General features: G+C 34.1%; 2 protein-coding genes and 1 long non-coding RNA gene across 4 annotated transcripts; all 3 read right to left on the bottom strand.

Annotated features, from left to right (window-relative positions):
* Positions 1-484: 484 nt before the first annotated feature.
* LOC133783452 (putative disease resistance RPP13-like protein 1) lies at positions 485-5,226 on the bottom strand. Its single transcript, XM_062223084.1, has 2 exons — positions 1,830-5,226; positions 485-1,067 (listed from the first exon to the last, which is right to left on the bottom strand). Exons 1-2 carry the CDS (start codon positions 5,052-5,054, stop codon positions 1,032-1,034), a joined length of 3,261 nt encoding a protein of 1,086 aa, XP_062079068.1. The 5' UTR covers positions 5,055-5,226; the 3' UTR covers positions 485-1,031.
* A 2,762-nt stretch (positions 5,227-7,988) lies between these two features.
* LOC133784539 (uncharacterized) lies at positions 7,989-9,619 on the bottom strand. Of its 2 annotated transcripts, XR_009871401.1 has the most exons (5): positions 9,005-9,619; positions 8,778-8,919; positions 8,591-8,684; positions 8,321-8,504; positions 7,989-8,023 (listed from the first exon to the last, which is right to left on the bottom strand). It is a non-coding gene; the product is annotated as an uncharacterized LOC133784539 (long non-coding RNA). The 2 variants fall into 2 exon arrangements; XR_009871400.1 differs by having other exon boundaries at positions 8,321-8,684.
* An 806-nt stretch (positions 9,620-10,425) lies between these two features.
* Positions 10,426-13,365, bottom strand: LOC133786144 (putative disease resistance RPP13-like protein 1). Its single transcript, XM_062225355.1, has one exon. It carries the CDS (start codon positions 13,087-13,089, stop codon positions 10,426-10,428), a length of 2,664 nt encoding a protein of 887 aa, XP_062081339.1. The 5' UTR covers positions 13,090-13,365.
* Positions 13,366-25,805: the final 12,440 nt, after the last annotated feature.

Here is a 25,805-nt window from a genome sequence, read left to right on the forward strand (position 1 = left end):
CCACAAGCCTTTAAAAAATCTACCACCATGGGAGTTGAATCTGATTGCCAAAACCTTCACAAGCAAAGATTGAAAGACCAAATGTATCAGTAAACAAGACAAATCCTCTACAGCAACCCCAGGAGTTGTGGGACACATACTTGGCCAGAGTGCAGTGACTATCAGCATCCAAACCTCACCACATTGGGCCAAAGGCATCATAGGATTATCATGAAGACAACACCAACATCAAGTATATACCAATATATAGCTCCCAATATGATGTAGTTGACTGCTTTAACAATTATAGAACAAAACAATTAAAGTTATAATTTACCATATTTGATGGAGTTATCAAAAGACTTTTTCCAAAGGCAAGTTGAAAATAATCAATACCCAAGATAACCTAATTTGTATAAACATTTGTACAAAGGAAAGTTGATCAGAAACTCTTGCAGCAAAATTTTGAGTGGAAATGATTAATTTAAGAAAAAACAAAAACAAATTATACTGAATGTATGGTTTTATCTGATTTTATTTATATATAAAACAGAGAAGAAAGATTACAAACACTGACATTCTCAGTGACCAAATACTCTACCGACCAAAAAGATATAATTGCAATAATATTAAAGTAAGCAAGATAATAAATCTGTATTTTATTTTTTGGTAAAGAGAGACAATGAAAATCAGAAAAGCAATAGGCAAGAAAATCGATTTTATAGCTAAAGGAAGGCCCTTGCACTTCTTAACAATTTCTCTTCCAATTTCTTGCAACTCAGACAATACCACCTCATTAGAGCCTACATTATCAAAGGCATGCTCTGCAAATAACTTCCAACATTCATCATTCGATATCTTTTGAAGCTTATATGTTTGAAAATCTCTCGTCTTCATCTTCAGTGCGACATCCTCATTACGTGTGGTGACAATAATCTTGCTTCCTTGTGCGCCAGATTGAAAAGAGCTTTTCAAAAGATCCCATAACTCGTATTTTTCGTTCCACACATCATCGTGAACAAAAAGAAATCTCTTCCCTGCCAAAGCATCCTTCAAGTCTTTTTGAAGTTCATGTATAGTTGAGAACCCTATAAAGACGAGAGAAAAAATTACATTAAAAAACATCACACTTAAGCATTGTAGAACAAGAAATTTAAAGGTAAAAAATGCAATATTTGATGTAGTAATCAAGAGACCTACAAAGGCAAGTTAGAAATAACCAATACCCTAGGTAATGTAATTATATGTAGAAAGAAACATTGTCTCACATTAAACCAAATTAATAGTTTTATTAACATTTGTACAAAGCCAAAATTGATCATAAACTTTGCAGTATTTTTTCCAATAACCCACAAAAAGGATAAATACCCAAATTTCTCTGATCTAATTGCATGGCTACTTTTACAAGAATTAGTTTATATTTAAAACAAAGGAGACATATTACAAACATTATAATTCTACACACCAAAATGAAATCATTTTCATAATGACATCTAGATGACTTAAAAACAAATTCGCTAAACTAGTGACAAATGAAGATCAGCTATCTAGACAAAAGAATAAAAAAAAAACAAGATATTGAATTGAAAAACACCAAATTCTTAATTTAACTAACTCCTTATATAATACAAAACATTTATTAGTCAATTAATAAAATGTTAGACTATCAAATTGATATATGTTGCATATATACCTGCATCGGCATCACAGTGAGTTGAAATAGTATTGAGGAAAAATAAACAAATTTGTACAAAAGAATAATGGCTTTTAGAAAAACAGACTTTGAGTTAATCTATAAAACAAAATATATTTACTGAAATAAATGGAAAAAAAAAGACTACGTGGCGTACCATTACTGTGTCTATGTTAGGTATGTGTTGAATCTTGGGCCAATCTTCCCCTGTTCCTTCCTTGCACCTGGGCTCTAACAGAGGACAGCGTTTTATACTCAAAGCAGTAAGAGTCTGGGGCAGTCCTTCTACTGGCAAACACTCTAGCTTTTCCAAGAGATGAAGTTCCAATCGTCGAAGTGAGGTGAGGTGGTGAAAACTTTTGCCGTTTAGAGCTGTAAGCTTATCAAAACTACCGATTGAAAGAACAGTTAAAGAAGGTGGGAGCAACCATTCTTCTGGAAATGAATCCACTGCTCCTCCATATCCCCAAAGCTTTAACTCAGTCAATGATGGGAGTCTTTGTAAATTCCATTTCATGTGATTATTTATGAGCATATCACATGATTTAATTTCTAGACGTTTTAAAGTACAGGGTAATCCCATTTCCGAAAATGACTCCAACCTTGAACAACCACCTATTTTCAACCATTCAAGGGAAGGATATGCAACGTCAATATGAGTACTCGATGGAAATATAGTCACCAAATCCCCACATTTCCAAATGCCGACATATTCCAAAGATGGAAAATTACCGATAGGTAATGCCACATTTATCTTCCCACACCTGGTTAAATAAAATTGCTTCAAACAAGGAAAAATCTCACACTTTTGGCCATGATCCGTATTGGTAAACGACCAATCCAATGTAGTTATTCCTTCAAGCTCTAGTGCTGCTAACAGTGGAAATGTCTTGTTCAAAGAAATACCACAAAATTCATCATGCATATCAAGACATGAAATATGAAGATCTCTTAGTGAACTTAGTAGCTGAAATGATAACAACGACAAGTAGCAATTTTTACAGTCTAGATGAAGTTTTTCCAAATTAGAGTAGGATGGATGTGTTACCCAATCTGGTAAGTTTGTGCCGTTATAATCGAGTATTTCGAGTTTCTTCAAATTTTCATGTGGTTGGAGCGCATTAAGTACTTCTCTTTCTTTTTTTGAATCATCTGCTTCACCAAAATTCCATCTTAAAATAAGCTCAGTGAGATTCCTTTTGTTCTTCAAGTTGCCTTCCAAAACATCACTCACTTCCTTCACATACCCAAGGCCTGAAATTTGCAAGCTTCCATGCAAATTCTCCAACTTACCCAACTCTTTGATCCTGGACCCATCATTTTCACACGAAACAAAATCACTTAATGTCTGAAGATTCGTCATACTGCAAATCTTGGGTGGCATCTCTTTTAAAGGTGTTCCTCTTATGATAAGATGACGCAGGTTGATTAGCTTAGAAATGTTGGTAGGCAACTGTGTGAGGTTTTCACAATGTGACAATATCAGTGTTTCCAAATTGTACAACACACAAATTGAAACAGGTAATTCTTCAATGCATGTATTAGATATATCCAAATACCTGAGATACTTTAAATTCTCAATCGAAGAAGGCAATTCTGTCATATTAGAGCCAGAAAAAGAAAGTGCTCTTAAGCATTCTCCATCTCTTAGCACCATTTGAAGTGTTAATCTTGTACTATAATGGTAATATATACCACTTGGTAATGGTAAAGCCAACAAGCTACGCAAATACGCAAATAATAAATTATCAAATTCTACTGCATCTCTTAAGTCTTTCATGTATGATAGATGGCGAGTCTTGCTACTAAGTTTGTGCAAGTCTTTACAACTATCAAACATAAAACAACACTGACCTGACACATACATAGCTAGATCATGCATAAGATCGTGCATAGAAAGAGAACGATTCCTTGTGTTTCTTTGAAAAAATGATCTTGCTATTAAAGCATTCAAGTACTCTTCTCCAACATCTTCAATTCTTTTTCCAGGTTGAGATTTCAAAAGACCTTCTGCCATCCATATTAAGATTAGTTTTTCTCTATCAACATCACCAAATTCGTAATCTTTGGGAAATATCGAAAGATAAGAAAAACATGGCTTTAAATAAGGAGGCAGAAATCGGTAGCTCAACCACAATGCTGGAACAATTTCAACATCTTGACGATTGGGCATCTCCCACACATCACTTCGCAGTACATGCCTCCATTCGTCACGAGTTGACATAGATCGTAAAAGACCAGCCATCGATTTTACAGCTAAAGGAAGGCCCTTGCACTTCTTAACAATTTCTCTTCCAATTTCTTGCAACTCAGACAATACCACCTCATTAGAGCCTACATTATCAAAGGCATGATCCGCAAATAACTTCCAACATTCATCATCCGATATCTTTCCAAGCTTATATGTTTGAACATCTCTCGTCTTCATCTTCAGTGCGACATCCTCATTACGTGTGGTGACAATAATCTTGCTTCCTTGTGCACCAGAATGAAAAGAGCTTTTCAAAAGATCCCACAACTCGTATTTTTCGTTCCACACATCATCGTGAACAAAAAGAAATTTCTTCCCTGCCAAAGCATCCTTCAAGTCTTTTTGAAGTTGATGTAACTCATTTGCTTTATTTTCTTTTCCAGTGATCTTCTCCAAGATAATCTTTGTTATTTTAAGAACATCAAAATCGTTGGATACAGTTACCCATGCTTTCAAGGAAAAGTGTTCTTGGACAGTGGTATCGTAAAATACCTTCTGAGCAAGAGTAGTTTTGCCAATGCCACCCATCCCTACTATAGGAATAACTGAGATCCTAGGGCCAGCAGCATCATCACACAACAATAACTTAAGAATAGCCTCCTTGTCACCCTCCCTTCCGTAAACTTGTGAATCATCTAGCAAAGGGGCATGTGGTCTATGCACAGTTGTTCTCTGGTCAACTTTTTTCAAACCAAGGTGTTGTGTCTGTTCTAAAAGATCCTTTAGAGCATCAAGGATCTCTTCTATTTCAGAATTCACAGCCTTTTCAAATGGATAAGATAACTTTTGGAAAAAGCACAAGCACTTACTTGCTGTGATTTCGAGTTCATCTTCCTCCATCTTGAGTCGCAGAGCTTCAGTACTGATCTTGTCCATCACATGATCAGCATCATACAGTACTTCTTTAAGCTCATCAAGCCAATTCTTCACGTTGTTGTCTCCAAGCTGCTTCTCCTCGGCATCGTTCAGCAGTGCATTAGCTGATAGCAACACAGTCTTCAGCCTTTTGAGCAGCTTTTGATTGAGTTTGTCTCCACGAAAGAAGTCAAGTACCTCTTTGGAAGCAAGCCTGTCAAAGAGGACATTGATGAAACCAGAGAGAAGAGCTCCTCCCACCATTAAGTCAGCCATGGTCTCTGTTCTTCAGAGAGAGTGAGAGAAAGAGATAACTAATGTATGGTATAGAAAGAAGCTTAGAACAAAGTCTATGATGCTCCCCCTATTACGCGTTTGGAAGGAAAAGTCTATGATGCTTTTCATATTAGCTGAAAAAAAAATAAATAAATAAAAACACAAATATCAAATTAGTAACTCATTTTATTTAGCCATTTTTGCGTATTTGTATCCAATTAGTTGATATAAGACTCGTACAAAAAAAAAATAGTTGATTGAATTTCGAATATTATATCAAATGTTTCCCTGAATATATATATATATATATATTGTATGGAGCGTTAATACTGTTTAAAAGAAATGATTATGTATTATTAAAATGAGAGTTGACTTGGGGTCTTTGCATTTTCTATATTAAAACAAAAATGAAACTATTTTAGTATGTAATCAATTGTTGTGAATGGTTCCAATTGATGGAGATGGCAAAAACAAGAGTAGTAGATTTTGTAAACCAAATCTCTGACAGTTGATAGATTAAAGTATCCTAATTAAGAGAGAGCTTGTGAATTGGTGATTCTTTAGTTTCCTTTAATGTTTTTCCTTCTTTATTCTATGAGGTACAAACAAATACCAGTGGCTTGAACATTAATCAGATTCATGGATGAAGTTAGCATTGAATATTGAGAGAGAATTAAAAGCACAATGTATAACAAGGGCTATTGAAAGAATGTACTATACAAACACAAGGAACTCACTTTACTTGGAAGCATTTCTCTAAGTAGTCACTTTCTTTTAAGATTTCCTTGATGCAACTTTGGAAAGTTGAGAGAGTTCATAATAACAAGAGACAAGCTTTCAACAAATCCAGTAAAGACAACTTTCAGTACATACATCATCAATATGATCATACAGAAAATTTCTTACCTATTTTTAATTTTGGATTAGATGGTGTGTACTTCTTTCTTGTTCAATCCCTCTCAGCTTTTGAAGATTTTCCTTGGCTTCTGGGGTATTTCTGTAAAGACAATCTTGAAGGTTTCTCTTTTCCTCTTCCAAAGGCCTTTTGAGAGTTTCTCTGTAAAACAACATTTATGTGTTGATAAACCCAAGTTACATTCATAAATTGGATTGGATTGGATGATCATTTGGCGAATTCTTTTATCGACTTGTATGCTAAAAGTGTGGAAACATTGAAAAAGCATACGAGCTATTTCATGGCTTAAGAAAGAATGATTTGATTTGATTTGATATGGTTGCTTATTCTGCAATGATATGTTGGCTTAAGAAAGAGCTATTTCAAGTGTGAACTCTTCTTTCTGAGTTGGAAGATCAGGCTTTGCTTTGACCAAGAGATGACAACCTAAATGGTTCCAATTGATGAACAAGGCAAAAACGATTATAGAAATTGTAAAGCAAATCATTACAGTTGATAGAATTAAGGTATTTTATAACAGAGAGCTTGTGGCTTGTAAAAGGAATAAATATATATGAAGCTCTTTCATTAATAAAGGAATAAACTATATGGTTAAATGCATCAAATATTAATATTACACGATAAAATTTCACTATACACTTAGCTGTATACAAACTTCTGTATAAATTCCTTATTGTCTCAGTACTATTATACATACTTATCAATTATTCTGACAAAAAACATATTAAAGAAATTAAAACCAAAGAACTACATTAACATCAAATTACTCTAACACATTAGCCTGATAAAGAACAAATAAAATAGTGCAGTAAAAGAACAAGAGAGGAATTTAATTGATTCAGTCCCACTATATCAATCAAATTCAATACACCCTCAATGATTTCAGCAATCTCAAATAGAAAACCTCACTATTATGTATTTATATCGGAGAAGTTTGTGACATGCTGATATAGATGGCCACAGGTTCAAGAACAGAACACAAAGTATCCGAGCAACAAATCAAAATTAAAGTAAAGAAATGGACGCCAATTTGGCCTACATCCAGTTTGAGCATTATCATGAGCAATCCACCATAGAGAATCAGCAATACAATCTTTGTTACAGTTGAAGATCTTCAACGGTTTCTTGGTACCAAACTCACTCTTTCTGTACCCTTAGAACCAAACTCGAGAACCCCTTGTACAACCACACTTTCTACAAAGATGTGAAATACAATACTAATCTGAAACTAAGATGATGAACTGAGTTAGCGTGCATAGGCAAAGTCAGCGGTAAAAACACTGGAGGACTAGTAATAAGGAAAGCTCATGATGATTTAGCTCAAGTAACTTCAACAAGCTTGTATCAATGTTCAACAAGTTTAAGCAATGCTCCCACTACTTCCTTACAAGCTTCTACAGTCGCCATGAATTCAGCTTCAGACGTGGACAAAGCAATGATTTGTTGCTCATGAGACTTCCAACTCACCGTGCTCCCACTATTGTAACAACATAGAAAATGAGGGACTTTCTTGAATCTTGATTTGAAGCAAAATCAGAATCTGAAAACCCTTCGAGCCATATCTTTCCAGCATTTTTCTTGTACACCTTACCATGTGTGCTTGTACCTTTGAGATACCTCATTGACCATTTCACACCAAGCCAATGCTCGAGCCCAGGATTAGACATCAAGAAAACTGAGGGCATAAGCATTTTACATACATCAAACAACCAAGTGCGGTGCATATGGGACTTTATCCTCGTCTTTTACAGTTTTACTTCTGCTTCAGTTTCAGGACATTGATCAGCTGTGAACTTAAGATGACCAGCTAAGGGAACTGTAACACTCTTAGCATCATGCATCTTGAATATTCTTAGAACCTTTTCTGTGTAATTTGCTTGCCTTCCTGCAGATTTCGCTCTGTTAATCTCAGTCACAAGTCATAGCAACAATTTTCTGTAACATAATAATGATACATAATGGCAACAAATTAAAGAGAGAAATATTAACCAAATTAACCAAAGGTGAGAGTCTGCATTGTCTCATTGGCTGTATAATAAACAATGCTGTGTTCCTGCAAATCTATTCATCAGCATGATTGCAAAAAGAAACTCAGAAAACCAGTAAAAATAAATAACTGTTTCTAAAATAAAAAAGGCTATTGACTATTTGATTAATAACAACTTGGACTCTTAAATTGATGTAGCAAATGTACACCTGTATCACAGTGAGTTGAAATAGTATTGAGGAAAAATAAAACAAATCTGTACAAAAGAATAATGATTTCTACTAATACTGACTTTGAATTGATCTTGAAATCAAAATACATTCACTGAAACAAATTGAAATGGAAAAAGAAAGTAGGTTTTACCTGCTGTCTAAGAGAGACATGACTTTATTCGGTTAGTTTTTTTTAGCTATGTGTTGAATTGAATCATATGCCAATCTTTCCCTGTGTTCTTCCTTGCACTTGGGAATTAACAGTACATTCTTTTATGCACAGAGTAGTAAGACTTCGAGTTGAAACCAAGCTGCAGTCTTGATGTTTTTTCCAACTGTCAACAAACTTCCAACTAATTTTAGAGTCAAGATTATTCAAAACTCAAACTTGTAATTGAGGCATTGTAGAAAACATCATTACCAAGTTCTGTGTTGATGACATGATCAATGGTTGAAAGTAACCGCCATATATGACATGGAAAAGTAGAAACTTGGCCAATAATTGTGCCAACTAGCTGAAATTAGAGTAATAAAAAGGATATCATATTAGACCAAAAGAACAAAAGACATGAAATATCAAACTAGTTGTTCTTGAAGATTTTTATGACCTGAACAAGGAACATGGATTTGGTACAAATCTTCATGTAAGGACCTGTATAGTTTGAAGTCACCCAGGAACATGAGAGCTTGTGAGATGCTGATATAATTAAATGATGAACTCTGTAAACACTGACATTCAACCTTGGATTGCTGCACATTAATAAATTTTTACAACTTAAACAAGATCAAAATCCCATGTTTTTTTTCCAGGTTAACAGTTTGGACTTGACTTTACCATGTTTGTTGTGCCTTATTGAATAATCCCAATTGGTAAAGAGAAGAAGAAAGGAAACTCCACAAGCCGTCAAGAGACTCCCCAATGGGAGTTGGTGCTGTTCGCCAAAAGCACAATTGAAAGACCAAAGAGCGAAAGACATCATAAGACTGAAGAGCAAAGTCGAGAAGGATTCCAATGAAGGCAACACCAGTCCCTATGTGATGTGGTTTTCTGCTCTAAGAACATATAGATAGAAAAATATAAGAAAAATAGATGATCAATGCCAATGTATTTATTAGCAGCAAAACTTTGAGTAGATATTAGTCATTCAAAGAAAAGTATACATATTATACCCCTAATATATGGTTTTATCTGATGCATGGCTACATCTATGAGGATTGGTTTATATGTAGAAATTTAGAAAGACTACAAAAACAGTCTTTCTCATTGGCCAAATACTCTACAAACCAGAAATAAATATTTGTCATAATATTGCCTTATAAGAAAAGTAAAACTAAGGAACAAGGATCATAATATTGTCATCTCATTCATAATAATATATCTGAAACTATCTTAAAAAATCTGTAATTTCTTTGGTCAAGAAAAAGACTTTATGAAAATTAAAAAAAGAAATTGATAAGATAATATTAGGGGAGATCAGTAAACGAAAACACCTTCGTCTATAATGTATTTTCGTAACAATAATATTATGTTAAGAACCATATATAACATTCTCATCTCATGCATAATGTGAAATTATCATTTAAAGTGGTGCCATCTCTGCATCAACAGACATAATATTGTCATTAGAAAACTTTAGAATATTATTACATCTCTAAAAGAAAACTTTGGAAACACTTACACATTTAAACTATGGGTTTTCTAATACAAGTAAATGAAATGATCATAAAGATTACAACACTATCACATTCTCACCCACAAAACATTATGAAATTAAGAAAGATGATTCCAAGCAATAATGTTCACAACAATACAACAGGCAATCTCAGCCACAAGTCATAACTCAGTTATAGTAGCAGTAAAAGGAGAAATACCAACCAAATTAAAGAAGCCTCAATCATCATAATCATCAATCCTCGCACAATAAACAATAATTCTCCTGCAAATCTATTGATTAGTACTCTTGAAAATAGAAACTCAGAAAATCAGTGAAAAAGAATAATTTTTAAAAAATAAAAGAAAGTTTTATTTTTATTTGTACAATTGCAAGTACATAATTTTCAAATACTCTGTATTAACGAGACGTGGATTGCTTGAGAACAAATCAGCTAAACACCAAATTCTTAGTCTCATTAGCTACTTATATATACAGAATATTTATTATTTAATTAATATTATATACAGAATATTTTTACTAATGCAATCTTTCAATTAATCTATAAATCAAAATATATTTACAAAAATAATGACAAGGAAAGTTACCTGCCGCCTAAGTCTCTCTTATTATATTCTGTTTCTTCGGTTCGTATGTTAGGAATGTGTTGAACTTTGGGCCAATCTTCCCCTGTTCCTTCCTTGCACCTGGGAATTAGCAGATTGCATCCTTCTATGGACAAATAAGTAACACTCTGGGGCAGTCCTGCTGCTGGTAAGAACTCTAGGTTTTCCAAATAAAGAAGATCTAAACCACGAAGGGAGGTGAGGTGTTGAAAGCCTTTGCTATTCAGAGCTTTGAGGTTATTACATTCAAAGATCTTAAGATATCTCAAAGATGGTGGGAGCAGCCATTCCTCTGGAAATGAATCCACCACTTCTCCACAATGCCAGAGTTCTAAGGAATTCAATGATGGGAGTCTTTGTAAATTCCATTTCATGCGGTTTTCCATGAGCTTATCACATGATGCGATGCGTAGATGTTGTAAAGTAAAGGGCAATCCCATTTCTGAAAAGGTTTCCAACCTTGAGCAATTCATTGTGTTCAACGTTTCGAGGGAAGGATATGCAGAGTCAATGTGAGTACTTGTTGGAAATATAGTTACCAATTCATCGCAAGATGCAATATTGATAACTTCTAAAGATGGAAAATTACACATAGGTAGCGCCACACTCAGCTTCCCACAATTGTCTAAATCAAATTGCTTTAAACATTGAAAAATCTCACATCTTTGGTCACTTGCATTAATAAATGACCAATCCAACATATCTGTATCATGAAGCTCTAATCTTGCTAAGAATGGAAAGGGCTTATTCAAAGAAATACTACGAAATTCATCATGCATATCAAGATAGGAAACACCAAAAACACAAAAATCTATCAATGAACTTAGCCGCCGAAATGATAACAACGACAAGCAAAGATTTCTGCAGTGTAGATCAACTTTTTTCAAGTTACAATATGATGGATCTGTTACCCAATCTGGCAAGCATGTACCGTTATAACCTCTGATTACGAGTTTCTTTAAATTTACATGTGGTTGGAGTGCATCAAGAACTTCTCTTTCCTTTGTCGAGCTATCTGCCACACCGTTCCATGAAAGAACGAGCTCATTGAGATACTTTTTGTTCTTCAAATTGCCTTCCAAAACATCACTCACTTCTCTAACATGTGCAAGCCCTGAAATCTCCAAGCTTCCACGCAGATTGTCCAACTTGCCCAACTCTTTGATCCTGGACCCATCATTTTTACACAGAACAAAATTACTTAACGTCTGAAGATTTATCATATTACAAATCTTCGGTGGCATCTCTTTTAGAGGAGTCCATCTTGTCATAAGATGACGCAGGTTGACTAACTTGGAAATGTTGGTAGGCAATTGTGTGAGATTTTCACAATTTGACAATAAGAGTGTTTCCAAATTGTACAATCCACAAACTGAATGAGGTAATTCCTTAACTTTCGTGCCAGACACATCCAAATACCTGAGATGTTTTAAATTGCCAATTGAATCAGGTAGGTCTGTGATACATGATGCTGACAAAGAAAGTGATCTTAGGCATCCTCCATCCTTCAGCACAATTTCAAGCTTTAATTGTGTCTTCTGCGATGGAAATGTATCTTGCAATGGTAAAGCTAACAAGGTGCGCAAATACTTCACTCTAGAAAAGTTGTCAAATTCTACTGTATCTTTTAAGTCTTTCATGTATGATAGATGGCGTGTCTTGCTACCATTTAGCTTGTGGAAGTCATTACAACTATCATAAATAGAACAACACTGACCTGATACATACATAGCTAGATCATGCATAAGATCGTGCATAGAGAGAGAAAATTGATCGTGTCCGGATCTTTGGAAAAATGATCTTGATATGAAAGCACTCATGTACTCTTCTCCAACATCTTCAATCCTTTTTCCTTTTTGAGGTTGTAAAAGACCTTCTGCCATCCATATTAAGATTATTTTTTCTCTGTCATCTTTCCGAAATTCATAATCTTTGGGAAATATCGAGAGAAAAGAAAAACATGACTTCAAATAAGGAGGCAGAAATCGATAGCTCAACCACAAAGCTGGAACAATTCCTATGTCGCGGCAATTGGACAACTCCCAGATATCACTTTGCAGTACATGTCTCCATTCTTCACTAGTGGACATAGATCGTAAAAGTCCAGCCATCGATTTTACAGCCAAAGGAAGACCCTTGCACTTTTTTACAATTTGCTTTCCGATTTTTTTCATGTCTCGATGTACCTCATTGGAGCCTATATTATCAAAGACGTGTTCTGCAAACAACTTCCAACAATTTTCGTAAGAAATTTCTTTAAGCTCGTAAGGTTGAACATGCATCGTCCTCATCATCAAAGCAATATCTTCGTTACGCGTGGTCACAATGATCTTACTTCCTTGATTGCCAGATTGAAAAGAGCTTTTCAAAGAGTCCCACAACAAATAATTTTCATTCCATACATCATCGAGAACAAAAAGAAACTTCTTCCCTATCAAAGCATTTTTCAATTCATTTTGAAGTTGATATAGCTCCTTTGCTTCGCAACTTGTTTTAGTGATTGCCTCAAAAATAAGTTTAGTTATTTTCAAAACATCAAAATCTTCGGAGATAGTTACCCACACTTTCAAGTCAAAGTGTTGTTGGACAGTGGTATCGTCATATACACTTCGAGTAAGTGTAGTTTTGCCAATACCACCCATCCCTATTATAGGAATTAGGACAATCCTATGGTCACCAACATCATCACACAATAATAGCTTAACAATAGCCTCTTTATCATTCTCCCTTCCATAAACCTTAGAATCATCTAACAAAGGTGCAGGTGGTCTATGTAATGTTGTTTTCAGCTCAACTTTTTTCAAACCAAGATACTCCGTTTGGGCTAAGAGATCCTTTAATGTACTAGTGATCCCTTCTATTTCAGATTTCACAGCTCTTTCAAATGAATTATAAATTCTTTTGAAAAAGTTCAAGGACTTACTTCCTGTGCTTTCAGATTCACCTTTCTCCATCTTGAGTCGCAGGGCTTCAGTGTTGATCTTGTCCATCACATGGTCTGCTTCATAAATTACTTCTTTGAGATCTTCAAGCCACTTCTTCACATTCTTGTCTCCAAGTTGTTTCTCCTCAGCATCGTTGAGTAGAACATTAGCGGTGAGCAACACAGTCTTCAAGTTTTGGAGAATGGCTTCCTTTCCTTTAAAGAAGTCAATGACCTCTTTAGAAGCAAGCCTATCAAAGATGACATTCAACAAACCAGAGAGAAGAGCTCCCCCAACCATTAAGTCGGCCATGGTTTCAGATTCTGGTGAGAAAATATGAGAAATCAATACGCAGGGAAATAAGGAGGTTGTGTTGTGTGTATATTTTCTTTGTATGACTGATTATATATATATTGATCTTATATTAAATTCATCATATGAATAGGTCCAACCGTCCATCACGTTTAGGCGATTATTAAATTAAAAGACACTGACCAATTACTCTTTCTTGTCAAATAAAAAATAGAGTGAAATTGAGAGATGTGACTCATGAACAAATACAGCAAAGTAGATGATTGGAAGAAGTTGCCAAGAAAAAAATTTAGCCTTTATGGTATATAATATATGATAATTCTAATGGCCCTACGGTGGTGTCATTTTCTATTTGTTATTTTGAAAAATTATAAACCAATTATTTTTTTATAACACTTTCTATAATACTTACCGCATGTATCCCACCAATTTTATGGAAATTCCGAATAATTTATAGTGCCCAGAACAAAGTTCAATCAGTGTGTTTTCCACACATATAAAAAAACTTAGTCACACGTGCACTTGAACTCTGATTTGGGAATGATAAATGAATTTATCAAAAATTTGTGAGATATCTGCTATAAGTATAATATATACGCTCAAGGAAAAAAAATTATAATTTTTCAAAATACAAGAAATAGAAAACGCTCCTAGGGTAGGAGCATTTTCTATGCACTACCAAAGAATTATCCTATAATATAGGATTAAAGAATACATTTAGTGCAAATGTCTTTTACATCATGTTGGTGGACTAAATTACATGGTGTGAAATATATATATGTATAACTTTGGTACTTTTACTGCAAATTTCTCTTAAATTGTCTACTTTCACCGCAAACATCTTTTAAATTGAGTATTTTCGCTGCAAATATATCTTTAATTTGATACATTTGCTTACGTGTTACAGATAAACTTAACGGTGAGAATTGATGCACGACTGTACCAAAGTGCACCAAATATAGACGGAAGATACTTTTGCTTCAAAAAAAAAAAAACTTTGGCACTTAGTGCTATAAATAAAGCTGTAAATGTGGGCCGGGTCGACCCACATTTAAAAGAGTAAGCCTAACACAACCCATGGGCCCGGCTATGTTGTGCCGTATCGGGCCGACCCACTTTCCTTATTTGGGCCCAAATTTGAGCCAATTTTATTATTGCAAAAAAATGTGAGGATAGAGAATTAAACTCTCCACCTTTTCTTTAAGAATCAATAGACTCACTACCAATCCAAATACATCTTTTTGTTTAAATTATAGTTTTAGATATTTTTATATAATTTTTAACAATACTTTACACAAAATTATATCAAAGGTAATTATTAGAATTTACATACCTACTAATAAATGCTAAAAAAATTAACTCACAGATTTTAAAATAAATTAATATAATTATAAAAATATAAACATTGAGAAAAATAATAGACTTTTATTATTATTTTAATTTATAGATAATTGACAAAAAAAAATTGTCATTATTAATGTCAAAATATTAAGTTTTTTATTATGTCGTGCTTTCAGGCTAGTTTGTTTGTGCTTTCGTATTGTGCATTCGAGCTTGTTATGTCATGCCGTGCTCAGGCCCATGTCGTGTCGTGCCTAGCCAAGCCCATATTTTTTCGTGCTGTGTCGTGCTAGTGCCAGTTTCGTGTCATGCTGGAAAGCCTAGTCTGCATTTACAGTTCTAGCTACAAACGTAATAATTTAGATATTTTAACCATAAATAACTTTTTTATGAATAATATATTTTTAATATATTATTTAAATAATGTAAAGATAAAAATAGAGCAACTGATGTAAAATATAAGGTAAAAGTTTGGTGTAAAATAAAAAAAAATAGAGTTTTGATAATAAATTTTGAAGTACAGACAAAAGATACTGATGCTGATGTGTGACAATTAAACATGACAAGTTGGTGTCCGAATCCAACATATTTATTATATAATAATATTAAAATATATGTATGATAAAATTAAATTAGGTGCACCCACTCCAACTTTGTCTCTCTCTCTTTTATCATACATATATTTTAATATTATTATGCATAACTACTTAAAATAATATAAGAGTGAAAATAGAGAGAGAGACAAAAGCTGTAGGGGTATGAGAATAGAATATGATTAATGTAGATACAATATGGTTCTAGGAAATTGCCAAGAAAAGTTAGCCTAGCAACATTTAATTACCCTAGCAAGAGCACAAAGACATTAGACACATTATTATGGGATCCAACTACTATGTTTCAATGATAAGATCAAACAATATTTATTATTATTATCGTATGCTTTTAATAGAGAAATGCTAAGAGGCACCAGTAATGGCCAACACCATATGAAGTTGGCATTTTTCTTGTATACCTAACCATGTGTGCTTGTACCTTTGAGATACCTCATCAACCAGTTCGCACCAAGCCAATGCTCGAGCCCAGGATTAGACATATATCTACTGAAAAAGCTGATGGCATAAGCTATATCTAGTCTGGTGCATATGGGACTTTATTTTTCTTTTTGAAAAAGAGACAGAGGTCAGGGAGTGACCTCTTCTCAAATAAATTGAGAACCCTCACTTATGGCGGAGGAATACCGTGGTGACAAAAAAAACAACTCAAACGAACAGAAATAAACAATCATTGTCAAAACAACACCCAAGGACTCACACTCAACAAACTCTAATGCGCCCATAAACTACTCCACTCCCTACAAAGATCCAAAAAAGACAAACCGTCAAAGTCTGTCGTTCTATACACCCAAGTGGCCACCCAGAACTTGATTTTATCCCAAAGGCTGTCCACTACAGAAGAGACATCTTCAAAAATTCTACTATTCCTTTCGAGCCAAATTGCCCAATAAGTCGCCAAAACCGTACTCTGCCACAAACGAACCATCCTTCGCCCGCCCCCCAGATTGCACAGGAATAGTTGAGAACAAGAAGACGTCATACACCAAGAGACCCCGAACTCTGCCAGTAATTTTAACCACACCTCCCTTGCAAGGAGACAATCTAAGAAAAGATGACGAACTAATTCTACTTCATTTTTACAGCAGACGGACGCACCAATTTGGCGAAAGATTGTGGAAAGATAGTGCATATGGGACTTTATCCATCTAAGGGAACTATAACACTCTTAGCACCATGCATCTTCAATATTCGTAGAAACTTTTCTGTGTAATTTGCTTGCCTTCCTACAGATTTCACTCTGTTAATCTCAGTCACAAGTCATAATAACAATTTTCTGTAACATAATAATAACAATACATAATGGCAACAAATTAAAGAGAGAGATACTGACCAAATTAAACAAGGCTATATATCCCACAAAGTTGACAGTTTGCATTGTCTCATTGGCTGACATCTTTGAGACTCAATCAAATTCACAACTCGATCCCCACCCATATGATAAACCATGTTGTTTTCCTGCAAATCTATTCAGTAAAAATAATTAACTTTTCCAAAATAAAAAGTAGTACAAAGTAGTAAGACTTCGAGTTGAAACCAAGCTGCAGTCTTGATGTTTTTTCCAACTGTCAACAAACTTCCAACTAATTTTTGAGTCAAGATTCAATACTCAAACTTGTTTGTAGAAAACATCATTACCAAGTTCTGTGTTGATGACATGATCAATGGTTGAAAGTGACCACCATATATGCCATGGCAAAGTAGAAACTTGGCCAATAATTGTGCCAACTAGCTGAAATTAGAGTAATAAAAAGGATATCATATTAGACCAAAAGACATGAAATATCAAACCAGTTGTTCTTGAAGATTTTTATGACCTGAACAAGGAACATGGATTGGTACAAATCTTCATGTAAGGACCTGTATAGTTTGAAGTCACCCAGGAACATGAGAGCTTGTGAGATGCTGATATAATTAAATGATGAACTCTGTAAACACTGACATTCAACCTTGGATTGCTGCACATTAATAAATTTTTACAACTTAAACAAGATCAAAATCCCATGTTTTTTTTCCAGGTTAACAGTTTGGACTTGACTTTACCATGTTTGTTGTGCCTTATTGAATAATCCCAATTGGTAAAGAGAAGAAGAAAGGAAACTCCACAAGCCATCAAGAGACTCCCCAATGGGAGTTGCTGCTGTTCGCCAAAAGCACAATTGAAAGACCAAAGAGCGAAAGACATCATAAGACTGAAGAGCAAAGTCGAGAAGGATTCCAATGAAGGCAACACCAGTCCCTATGTGATGTGGTTTTCTGCTCTAAGAACATATTGTTAGAATATTATTTATTTGGTATATAAAATCAACTAATTGATTTAATATATTAAAGTCAATATTTAATTTATTGACAAAATATTCTAATTAATGGTCAACATTGTTTGTTACCTGATTTGTTGTTACCCGATTTTTCATATCCCAACTGATTGAGGAAATATCTCAATCTGTGGCAGAGACTCTGATGGTAAGTCTCACTCTATAAATATAGAGTACCGGTCCCCAAGCTCGCTGCTCATTCTGACTTTCAGTAACTCCATCTAAAAGAGTTAGTGAGAGCTTGGAAGCCCGTGTACTCGTTCTAACTTCTGTTCTTTTTCTTTTGTAGATTTAAAGCTAGATCGAGGTTATCAATAGCAATGGCTGGAGGTATACAATATTCGATCATTTTTGTATATGTTCATTCTATATATTAATTCCGCCTACATGTATATAGAATTGTTCATATGCCCACTTTCATATTAATTCTAACATTTGGTATCAGTCGCTAGGTTAATCTCTGCCTTGTTATTTTTGTATGCATATATACACATATATTTTTTTTCATGATTTATAGATGTGCCTATGTCTTCATCTATTCACATATATTATATATTCGTGTATATAGTTTCATATATTGTTGAAAATTGGAATTGTTAATTCAAATTTGTTTCTCAATTTAGTTGCATTAGAAATCTTTGGTAAGTGTTTCTAATAATTTGTTATTTGAGAAACTAGTTTAAAAAACAAAACAATGACCATATACATACACGTTCATGGCCTTAAGTTGAAATTTTTTATTTATTTATTTATTTTTAATTCAAATATGTATTTTCGATCTATTTGAGTATTAGGACATCTTAAGATTATTATTATTATTTTTTTAATGTTTTGATGTATCAAAAACATGTTTTGAAACTCAAAACAACTTTTGAAACCTTAAGAACCCGGTTATAGTCAAACTTTTTCTTTGATATTAATGCTTGATTTTAAGTTGTTGTTTATGAAAAATAAGGCTATGAATCTTCATATCTATGTATTTACATGAATTCTGGGCTTTAAAATCTTGAAAATTAATTTTTTGATTTATTTTGGAATTTTGTTATTTTATTCATTTTAATGCTTATTTGGACAATAAATTTTATTTTGCCAATTTAATTAAAACATATAATTTTGGTAAATTATATATTTGGAAATTAATTAAAATGTGCAATTACTTGATTTTGGTGTATGGTATATTTCTTTTATTCATGAAATATTAAATAATTGTGCTATTTTAAGAATGTAATTAATTTTTACAATTAAGTTTGTGCAATTGTTTTATTAATTCACCGGATTAATAAATGATTTTATTGTTTTATTTAGCATGAATTTCTCTGCCATTAAGTATATATATATATGGAATTATTGTATTTTCGTACATATAATTAATTATACTAATTTGCATGATTATTTTGTTCTTATTCATGCAAAATTTATTTTTAGTATAATTATCTTTAATTTTATATGTATGCCTTTATAATTTTAAATACATTATGTATATATTCCATTATTGTGCTAGATATATTTAGATTATATTCAAAACATTAAGATAGGTTGAATAATATTTAGCACATTAATCTCCATAATTTATTCATAAAATATTCATAAAACATTTAGGGTGAATAAAATTATGAATAATTCATAAACAATTTTGTGGTTGACATAAGAACGCATGAAACTGAGACAAATGCTCAATCTAGAACGGTTTTTAATGATCTTCGGATGACCACACTAGGAGCACTACTCTCTGTGATTGCCTATTATGTTATAACGAAATTGTTCTTAGGTCTTCCTAGAGCCTAAAACATAATGTCTAGTGAACCATATAATTTTACATAATTAGGGAGTAGCCACAGCATCTTTAATTATATAAAATTATATATTAATTTGAAAGGATCACATAATGGACAAAATTGTGATTGATTATATAAATATAACAATTTTACCCCACAGGGATTTTATTATATTTATATAATTAATTAGGATAATATATTAAATTAATTTTCTTAATTTACCCACAGGAGTTATGATAATTAATTTAATAGTTTTATCATAAAGTTTAATAAAGATAGAAGTTTCAAACCTTACTTTATCCCAAATAATTCGTTTGAATAATCTATCATCCTTTACATCCAATTTTATTAAATTAAAAATTTAGCCCACAGGCAACTTTTGTTTAATAAAATTTCAATCTTCAGCATGTTATACATTGGTAAAACATGACTTCATTAAGCCTCAATCTTCTAAATCTAAGTTTGTAATCCTATTCATGCAGCTTCTTCATCATCCTCTAGTTTTGCTGAAATCCTTACCGAAATTCCTGAGCTTAGGGGTGATAATTTCAAAATCTGGAAGGAACGAGTTCTTCTTCATTTAGGCTGCGCCGACATGGACTACGCAATAAGGAAGGACGAACCTGCTGCAATCACTGCGACTAGCACTGCTGCTCAGATCGCACTATATGAGAAATGGGAGCGGTCCAATCGCCTCAGCATCATGTTCATCATGTCCAAGATCCCTCTGGGAATGCATGGATCGGTGGAGCAACCTGAGAAAGTCAAAGACTTGATCAAACTGATCGATGAGCAGTTCGACACTTCGGACAAACCACTTTACAACAACCTCATCCACCAGTTCTCATCCACAAAACTCACCGGTGTCAAAGGAGTTAGAGAACATATTTCAAAGATGAGGGACATTTCTGCTCAACTGAAGAAACTCGATGTAGTCATTCCTGAAACCTTCCTGGTCCACTACATCCTTAACCATCTTCCACCTCAATATGGGCCTTTCAAAATTTCCTACAACACACATAAGGACAAATGGACTATCAATGAACTGATAACCATGTGTGCTCAAGAAGAAGCAAGGCTCCTGCAGGAACAAGGTGAAAGTTCTCACATGGCCACCCAAGGCAAGAAACGCAAACCATCCAAGAAGGACAAGGGGAAAAATAAAGTGCCTCCCCAAGGCGATATAAAGAAGGATTCCATCAAATGTTTTTTCTGCAAAAAGAAGGGACATGCGAAAAAGGAATGCGCCAAGTTCAAGAAATGGATGGACGACAAAGGGTTTACAAAACCTAAGGAAGCCAGTGGGAAGTGAGCAAAGCATCTTATCTGGAAACAAGATGGGCTCACATGTGGAGGCTATAGGAACGTGCCATTTAGTTTTAAGTAGCGGTTTTGTTTTAAAGTTAGAAAAGACATTTTATGTACCAAGTTTCTCTAGAAACTTGATTTCCGTTTCAAGACTTGTACCTTTTGGTTTTTCCTTTACATTTTCAGACAAATCTTTTAATTTATATAATAAATATGAATGTGTTGGAAATGGTATTTTGTCTGATGGTCTTTACTGCCTTAATTTACAAAACAATACCGCTTATAATACTATGCACGTTCACGCTGGCAATAAAAGATGTGTTATGAATGAGAATTCCTCTACATTATGGCACCGGAGATTGGGACATATCTCTATTGATAGAATTAGAAGGTTAGTAAATGATGGGGTACTCAATACCTTAGATTTTACTGATTTTGATACTTGTGTGGATTGCATTAAGGGAAAGCATACCTCCAAGTCTAAGAAAAGTGGTGTCCATAGGAGTTCTGACCTATTAGAAATCATACATACTGATATATGTAGTCCAGACATGGACTCATATGGTCAGAAATACTTCATCTCTTTCATAGATGATTACTCACGCTACATGTATATCTATTTACTTCATAACAAAAGCGAAGCGTTAGATGTCTTTAAGATATTTAAAGCTGAAGTAGAGAAACAATGCAACAAGCAAATTAAGATAGTGAGATCAGATAGAGGTGGAGAATATTATGGTAGATACACTGAAGATGGACAAGCACCTGGTCCTTTTGCAAAGTTTCTTCAAGAAAATGGGATTGTTGCCCAATATACCATGCCCGGTACACCCGAGCAAAATGGTGTTGCAGAAAGGAGAAACCGAACATTGATGGACATGGTGCGAAGTATGCTTAGCAGCAACCCTAAACTTCCTAAATCCTTGTGGACTGAAGCTCTAAAGACATCCGTGTACATATTAAATCGAGTTCCAACCAAGGCAGTCTCCAAAACTCCTTTTGAATTATGGAAAGGTTGGAAACCGAGTTTGCAACATGTACGCATTTGGGGATGCCCATCTGAAGTTAGGGTATACAATCCACAAGAAAAGAAACTGGACCCAAGGACCATAAGTGGATACTTTATTGGTTACGCTGAAAGGTCTAAAGGTTACAAGTTTTATTGTCCATCTCATAGCACTAGGATTGTGGAATCAAGGAATGCAAAATTTCTTGAAAATGCCTTGATTAGTGGGAGTGATCAATCCAAGGACTTAGGTTCTGAGAAAGATCCTTTAGAACCCTCCACCTCAAGAGCAAGATTGATTGTGGTCGATAACACCCCTGCAGTCCAAATGGATGTTGAACCACCACAGCCAATTGTTGAAGATCCACAAGTCAATGATGAAGTTCAAATGGATCAAGTTGTTCAAGAGTTGCCTATAATTGTTGAACAACAAGCTGAACCACCCGCTCCTCAAGAGCCTGCTGGTGTAGCCTTAAGAAGATCCACTAGGACAATAAAATCGGCGATACCTAGTGACTACATTGTGTATTTGCAAGAATCTGACTACAATATTGGAGGCGAAAATGATCCAGAAACGTTTTCACAAGCTATGAATAGCAAAGAATCGGAACTGTGGTACAATGCCATGAATGAAGAAATGAATTCTATGAAAAGCAACGGAGTCTGGGATCTTGTTGAGTTGCCTAATGGGGCGAGGGCTATTGGGTGTAAATGGGTCTTCAAAACAAAGAAAGACTCATTAGGCAACATTGAGAGACACAAAGCGAGACTCGTTGCTAAGGGATTCACTCAAAAAGAAGGAACTGACTACACGGAGACCTTTTCTCCGGTATCTAAGAAAGATTCCCTCAGAGTTATCCTGGCATTAGTTGCTCATTTCGATTTAGAGCTACAGCAGATGGATGTGAAAACTGCCTTCCTAAATGGTGACCTAGAGGAGGAGGTATACATGAAACAACCAGAAGGATTCTCCTCTAGTGATGGTGAGCATTTGGTGTGCAAGCTTAAGAAGTCCATCTATGGTTTAAAACAAGCGTCCCGCCAATGGTATTTAAAATTCCATGATGTCATCTCTTCTTTTGGATTTGAAGAGAATGTCATGGATCAATGTATATACCAGAAGATCAGTGGGAGTAAGATTTGTTTTCTTGTTTTATATGTGGATGATATTCTTCTTGCAACCAATGATAAGGGCATGCTACATGAGGTGAAGCAATTTCTCTCAAAGAACTTTGAGATGAAGGATATGGGTGATGCGTCTTATGTCATTGGCATTAAGATCCATCGAGATAGATTCAAATGTATCTTAGGTCTATCTCAAGAAACCTACATTAACAAAGTTTTAGAGAGATTTCGGATGAAAGATTGTTCACCAAGTGTTGCTCCTATCGTTAAGGGTGATAAATTAAATTTGAGCCAGTGTCCAAAGAATGATTTTGAAAAGGAAGAAATGAAGAACATCCCATATGCTTCTGCTGTTGGAAGCTTGATGTATGCTCAGGTGTGCACACGACCCGACATTGCCTTTGCTGTCGGAATGCTAGGAAGATTTCAGAGTAACCCGGGATTAGACCACTGGAAAGCTGCAAAGAAAGTTATGAGGTATCTTCAGGGTACTAAGGATTACAAACTCATGTTCAGACGAACCGACAACCTAGAAGTAGTTGGCTACTCAGATTCAGACTTTGCTGGTTGTACTGATTCACGTAAATCAACTTCTGGTTACGTGTTTATGTTTGCCGGTGGAGCTATATCATGGAGGAGTAACAAACAGACCTTGACTGCTACTTCTACTATGGAAGCCGAGTTCGTTTCGTGTTTTGAGGCTACATCGCATGGTGTATGGCTAAAGAGTTTCATTTCAGGCCTTAGAGTTGTAGATTCTATATCTAGGCCATTGAGAATGTTTTGCGACAATTCAGCTGCTGTATTCATGGCTAAGAACAACAAGAGTGGTAGTCGAAGCAAGCACATCGACATCAAGTACTTAGCCGTGAGAGAACGTGTTAAAGAAAATAAAGTGGTCATTCAACACATTAGCACTGAATTGATGATTGCTGATCCTATGACGAAAGGCTTGCCACCTCATAAATTCAAGGATCATGTAGTGAACATGGGACTTGGTTCCCTTATGTAAATTTATTGTACAAACTGAAGTTATTATCAATGAAACTCTCTTTTTTGATATTTTCTCATATTTATGCGCATCTTAATTTTATTTGAGAAAATTTTACTTTCATAGGACCTGAATAAACATAAGGTTTATTCGTTTAAGTACATAGCCACATAAATTACATTGTTATGTAATAAATATATTGTAATACATGGAAGATAATACTCGTCATAAAAAGAGGACCTATCGCCATGATTCATGTGTTTATTATCTAACAAGGATGATCGTCGGGCTTAAGTAATACATTAATTTAAATGCTGACCAAGTGGGAGAATGTTAGAATATTATTTATTTGGTATATAAAATCAACTAATTGATTTAATATATTAAAGTCAATATTTAATTTATTGACAAAATATTCTAATTAATGGTCAACATTGTTTGTTACCTGATTTGTTGTTACCCGATTTTTCATATCCCAACTGATTGAGGAAATATCTCAATCTGTGGCAGAGACTCTGATGGTAAGTCTCACTCTATAAATATAGAGTACCGGTCCCCAAGCTCGCTGCTCATTCTGACTTTCAGTAACTCCATCTAAAAGAGTTAGTGAGAGCTTGGAAGCCCGTGTACTCGTTATAACTTCTGTTCTTTTTCTTTTGTAGATTTAAAGCTAGATCGAGGTTATCAATAGCAATGGCTGGAGGTATACAATATTCGATCATTTTTGTATATGTTCATTCTATATATTAATTCCGCCTACATGTATATAGAATTGTTCATATGCCCACTTTCATATTAATTCTAACACATATAGATAGAAAAATATAAGAAAAATAGATGATCAATGCCAATGTATTTATTAGCAGCAAAACTTTGAGTAGATATGAGTCATTCAAAGAAAAGTTTACATATTACACCCCTAATATATGGTTTTGTCTGATGCATGGCTACATCTATGAGGATTGGTTTATACATAGAAATTGAGAAAGATTACAAAAACACTGTCTTTCTCATTGGCCAAATACTCTACAAACCAGAAATAAATATTTGTCATATTTCCTTGTAAGAAAAGTAAAACTAAAAGCCAGGATCATAATATTGTCATCTCATTCATAATAATATACATGAAATTATCTTAATAAATATGTAATTTCTTTGGTCAAGAAAACGACTATGAGAATTAAAAAAATAAATTGATAAGATAATATTAGGTGAGATTGATAAAAGGAAAACAACTTCGTCAATAATATATTTTCTTAACAATAACATTCGCATCTCATTCATAATGTGAAATTATTAGTCATTCCTACATCATGAATAATAAATTATCACTTTGATGAAAATTAGGAAAGAAAATCAAAGGGAAACCAGTAAAAGGACGTATAAAGCATAACTATGTGTTTTCTAATACAAATAAATGAAATGATCATAAAGATTACAACACTATCACATTCTCACCCACAAAACATTATGAAGTTGTTTGGTAACACTTAAAAATATAATTTTTCATTTAATTAATTAAAAATTTGAAAATGAAATATAAAATAATGTTTGGTAACTCTATTTTTATTTATTACTTTTAAAATTTTTAATTAAAATTCATTAAATTTTGAAAATAAAATTTTTTCACTTTTGAAAAATATTCAAACT

This window comes from Humulus lupulus, chromosome 6 (assembly GCF_963169125.1).
Source record: "Humulus lupulus chromosome 6, drHumLupu1.1, whole genome shotgun sequence".
Taxonomy (NCBI): Eukaryota; Viridiplantae; Streptophyta; class Magnoliopsida; order Rosales; family Cannabaceae; genus Humulus; species Humulus lupulus.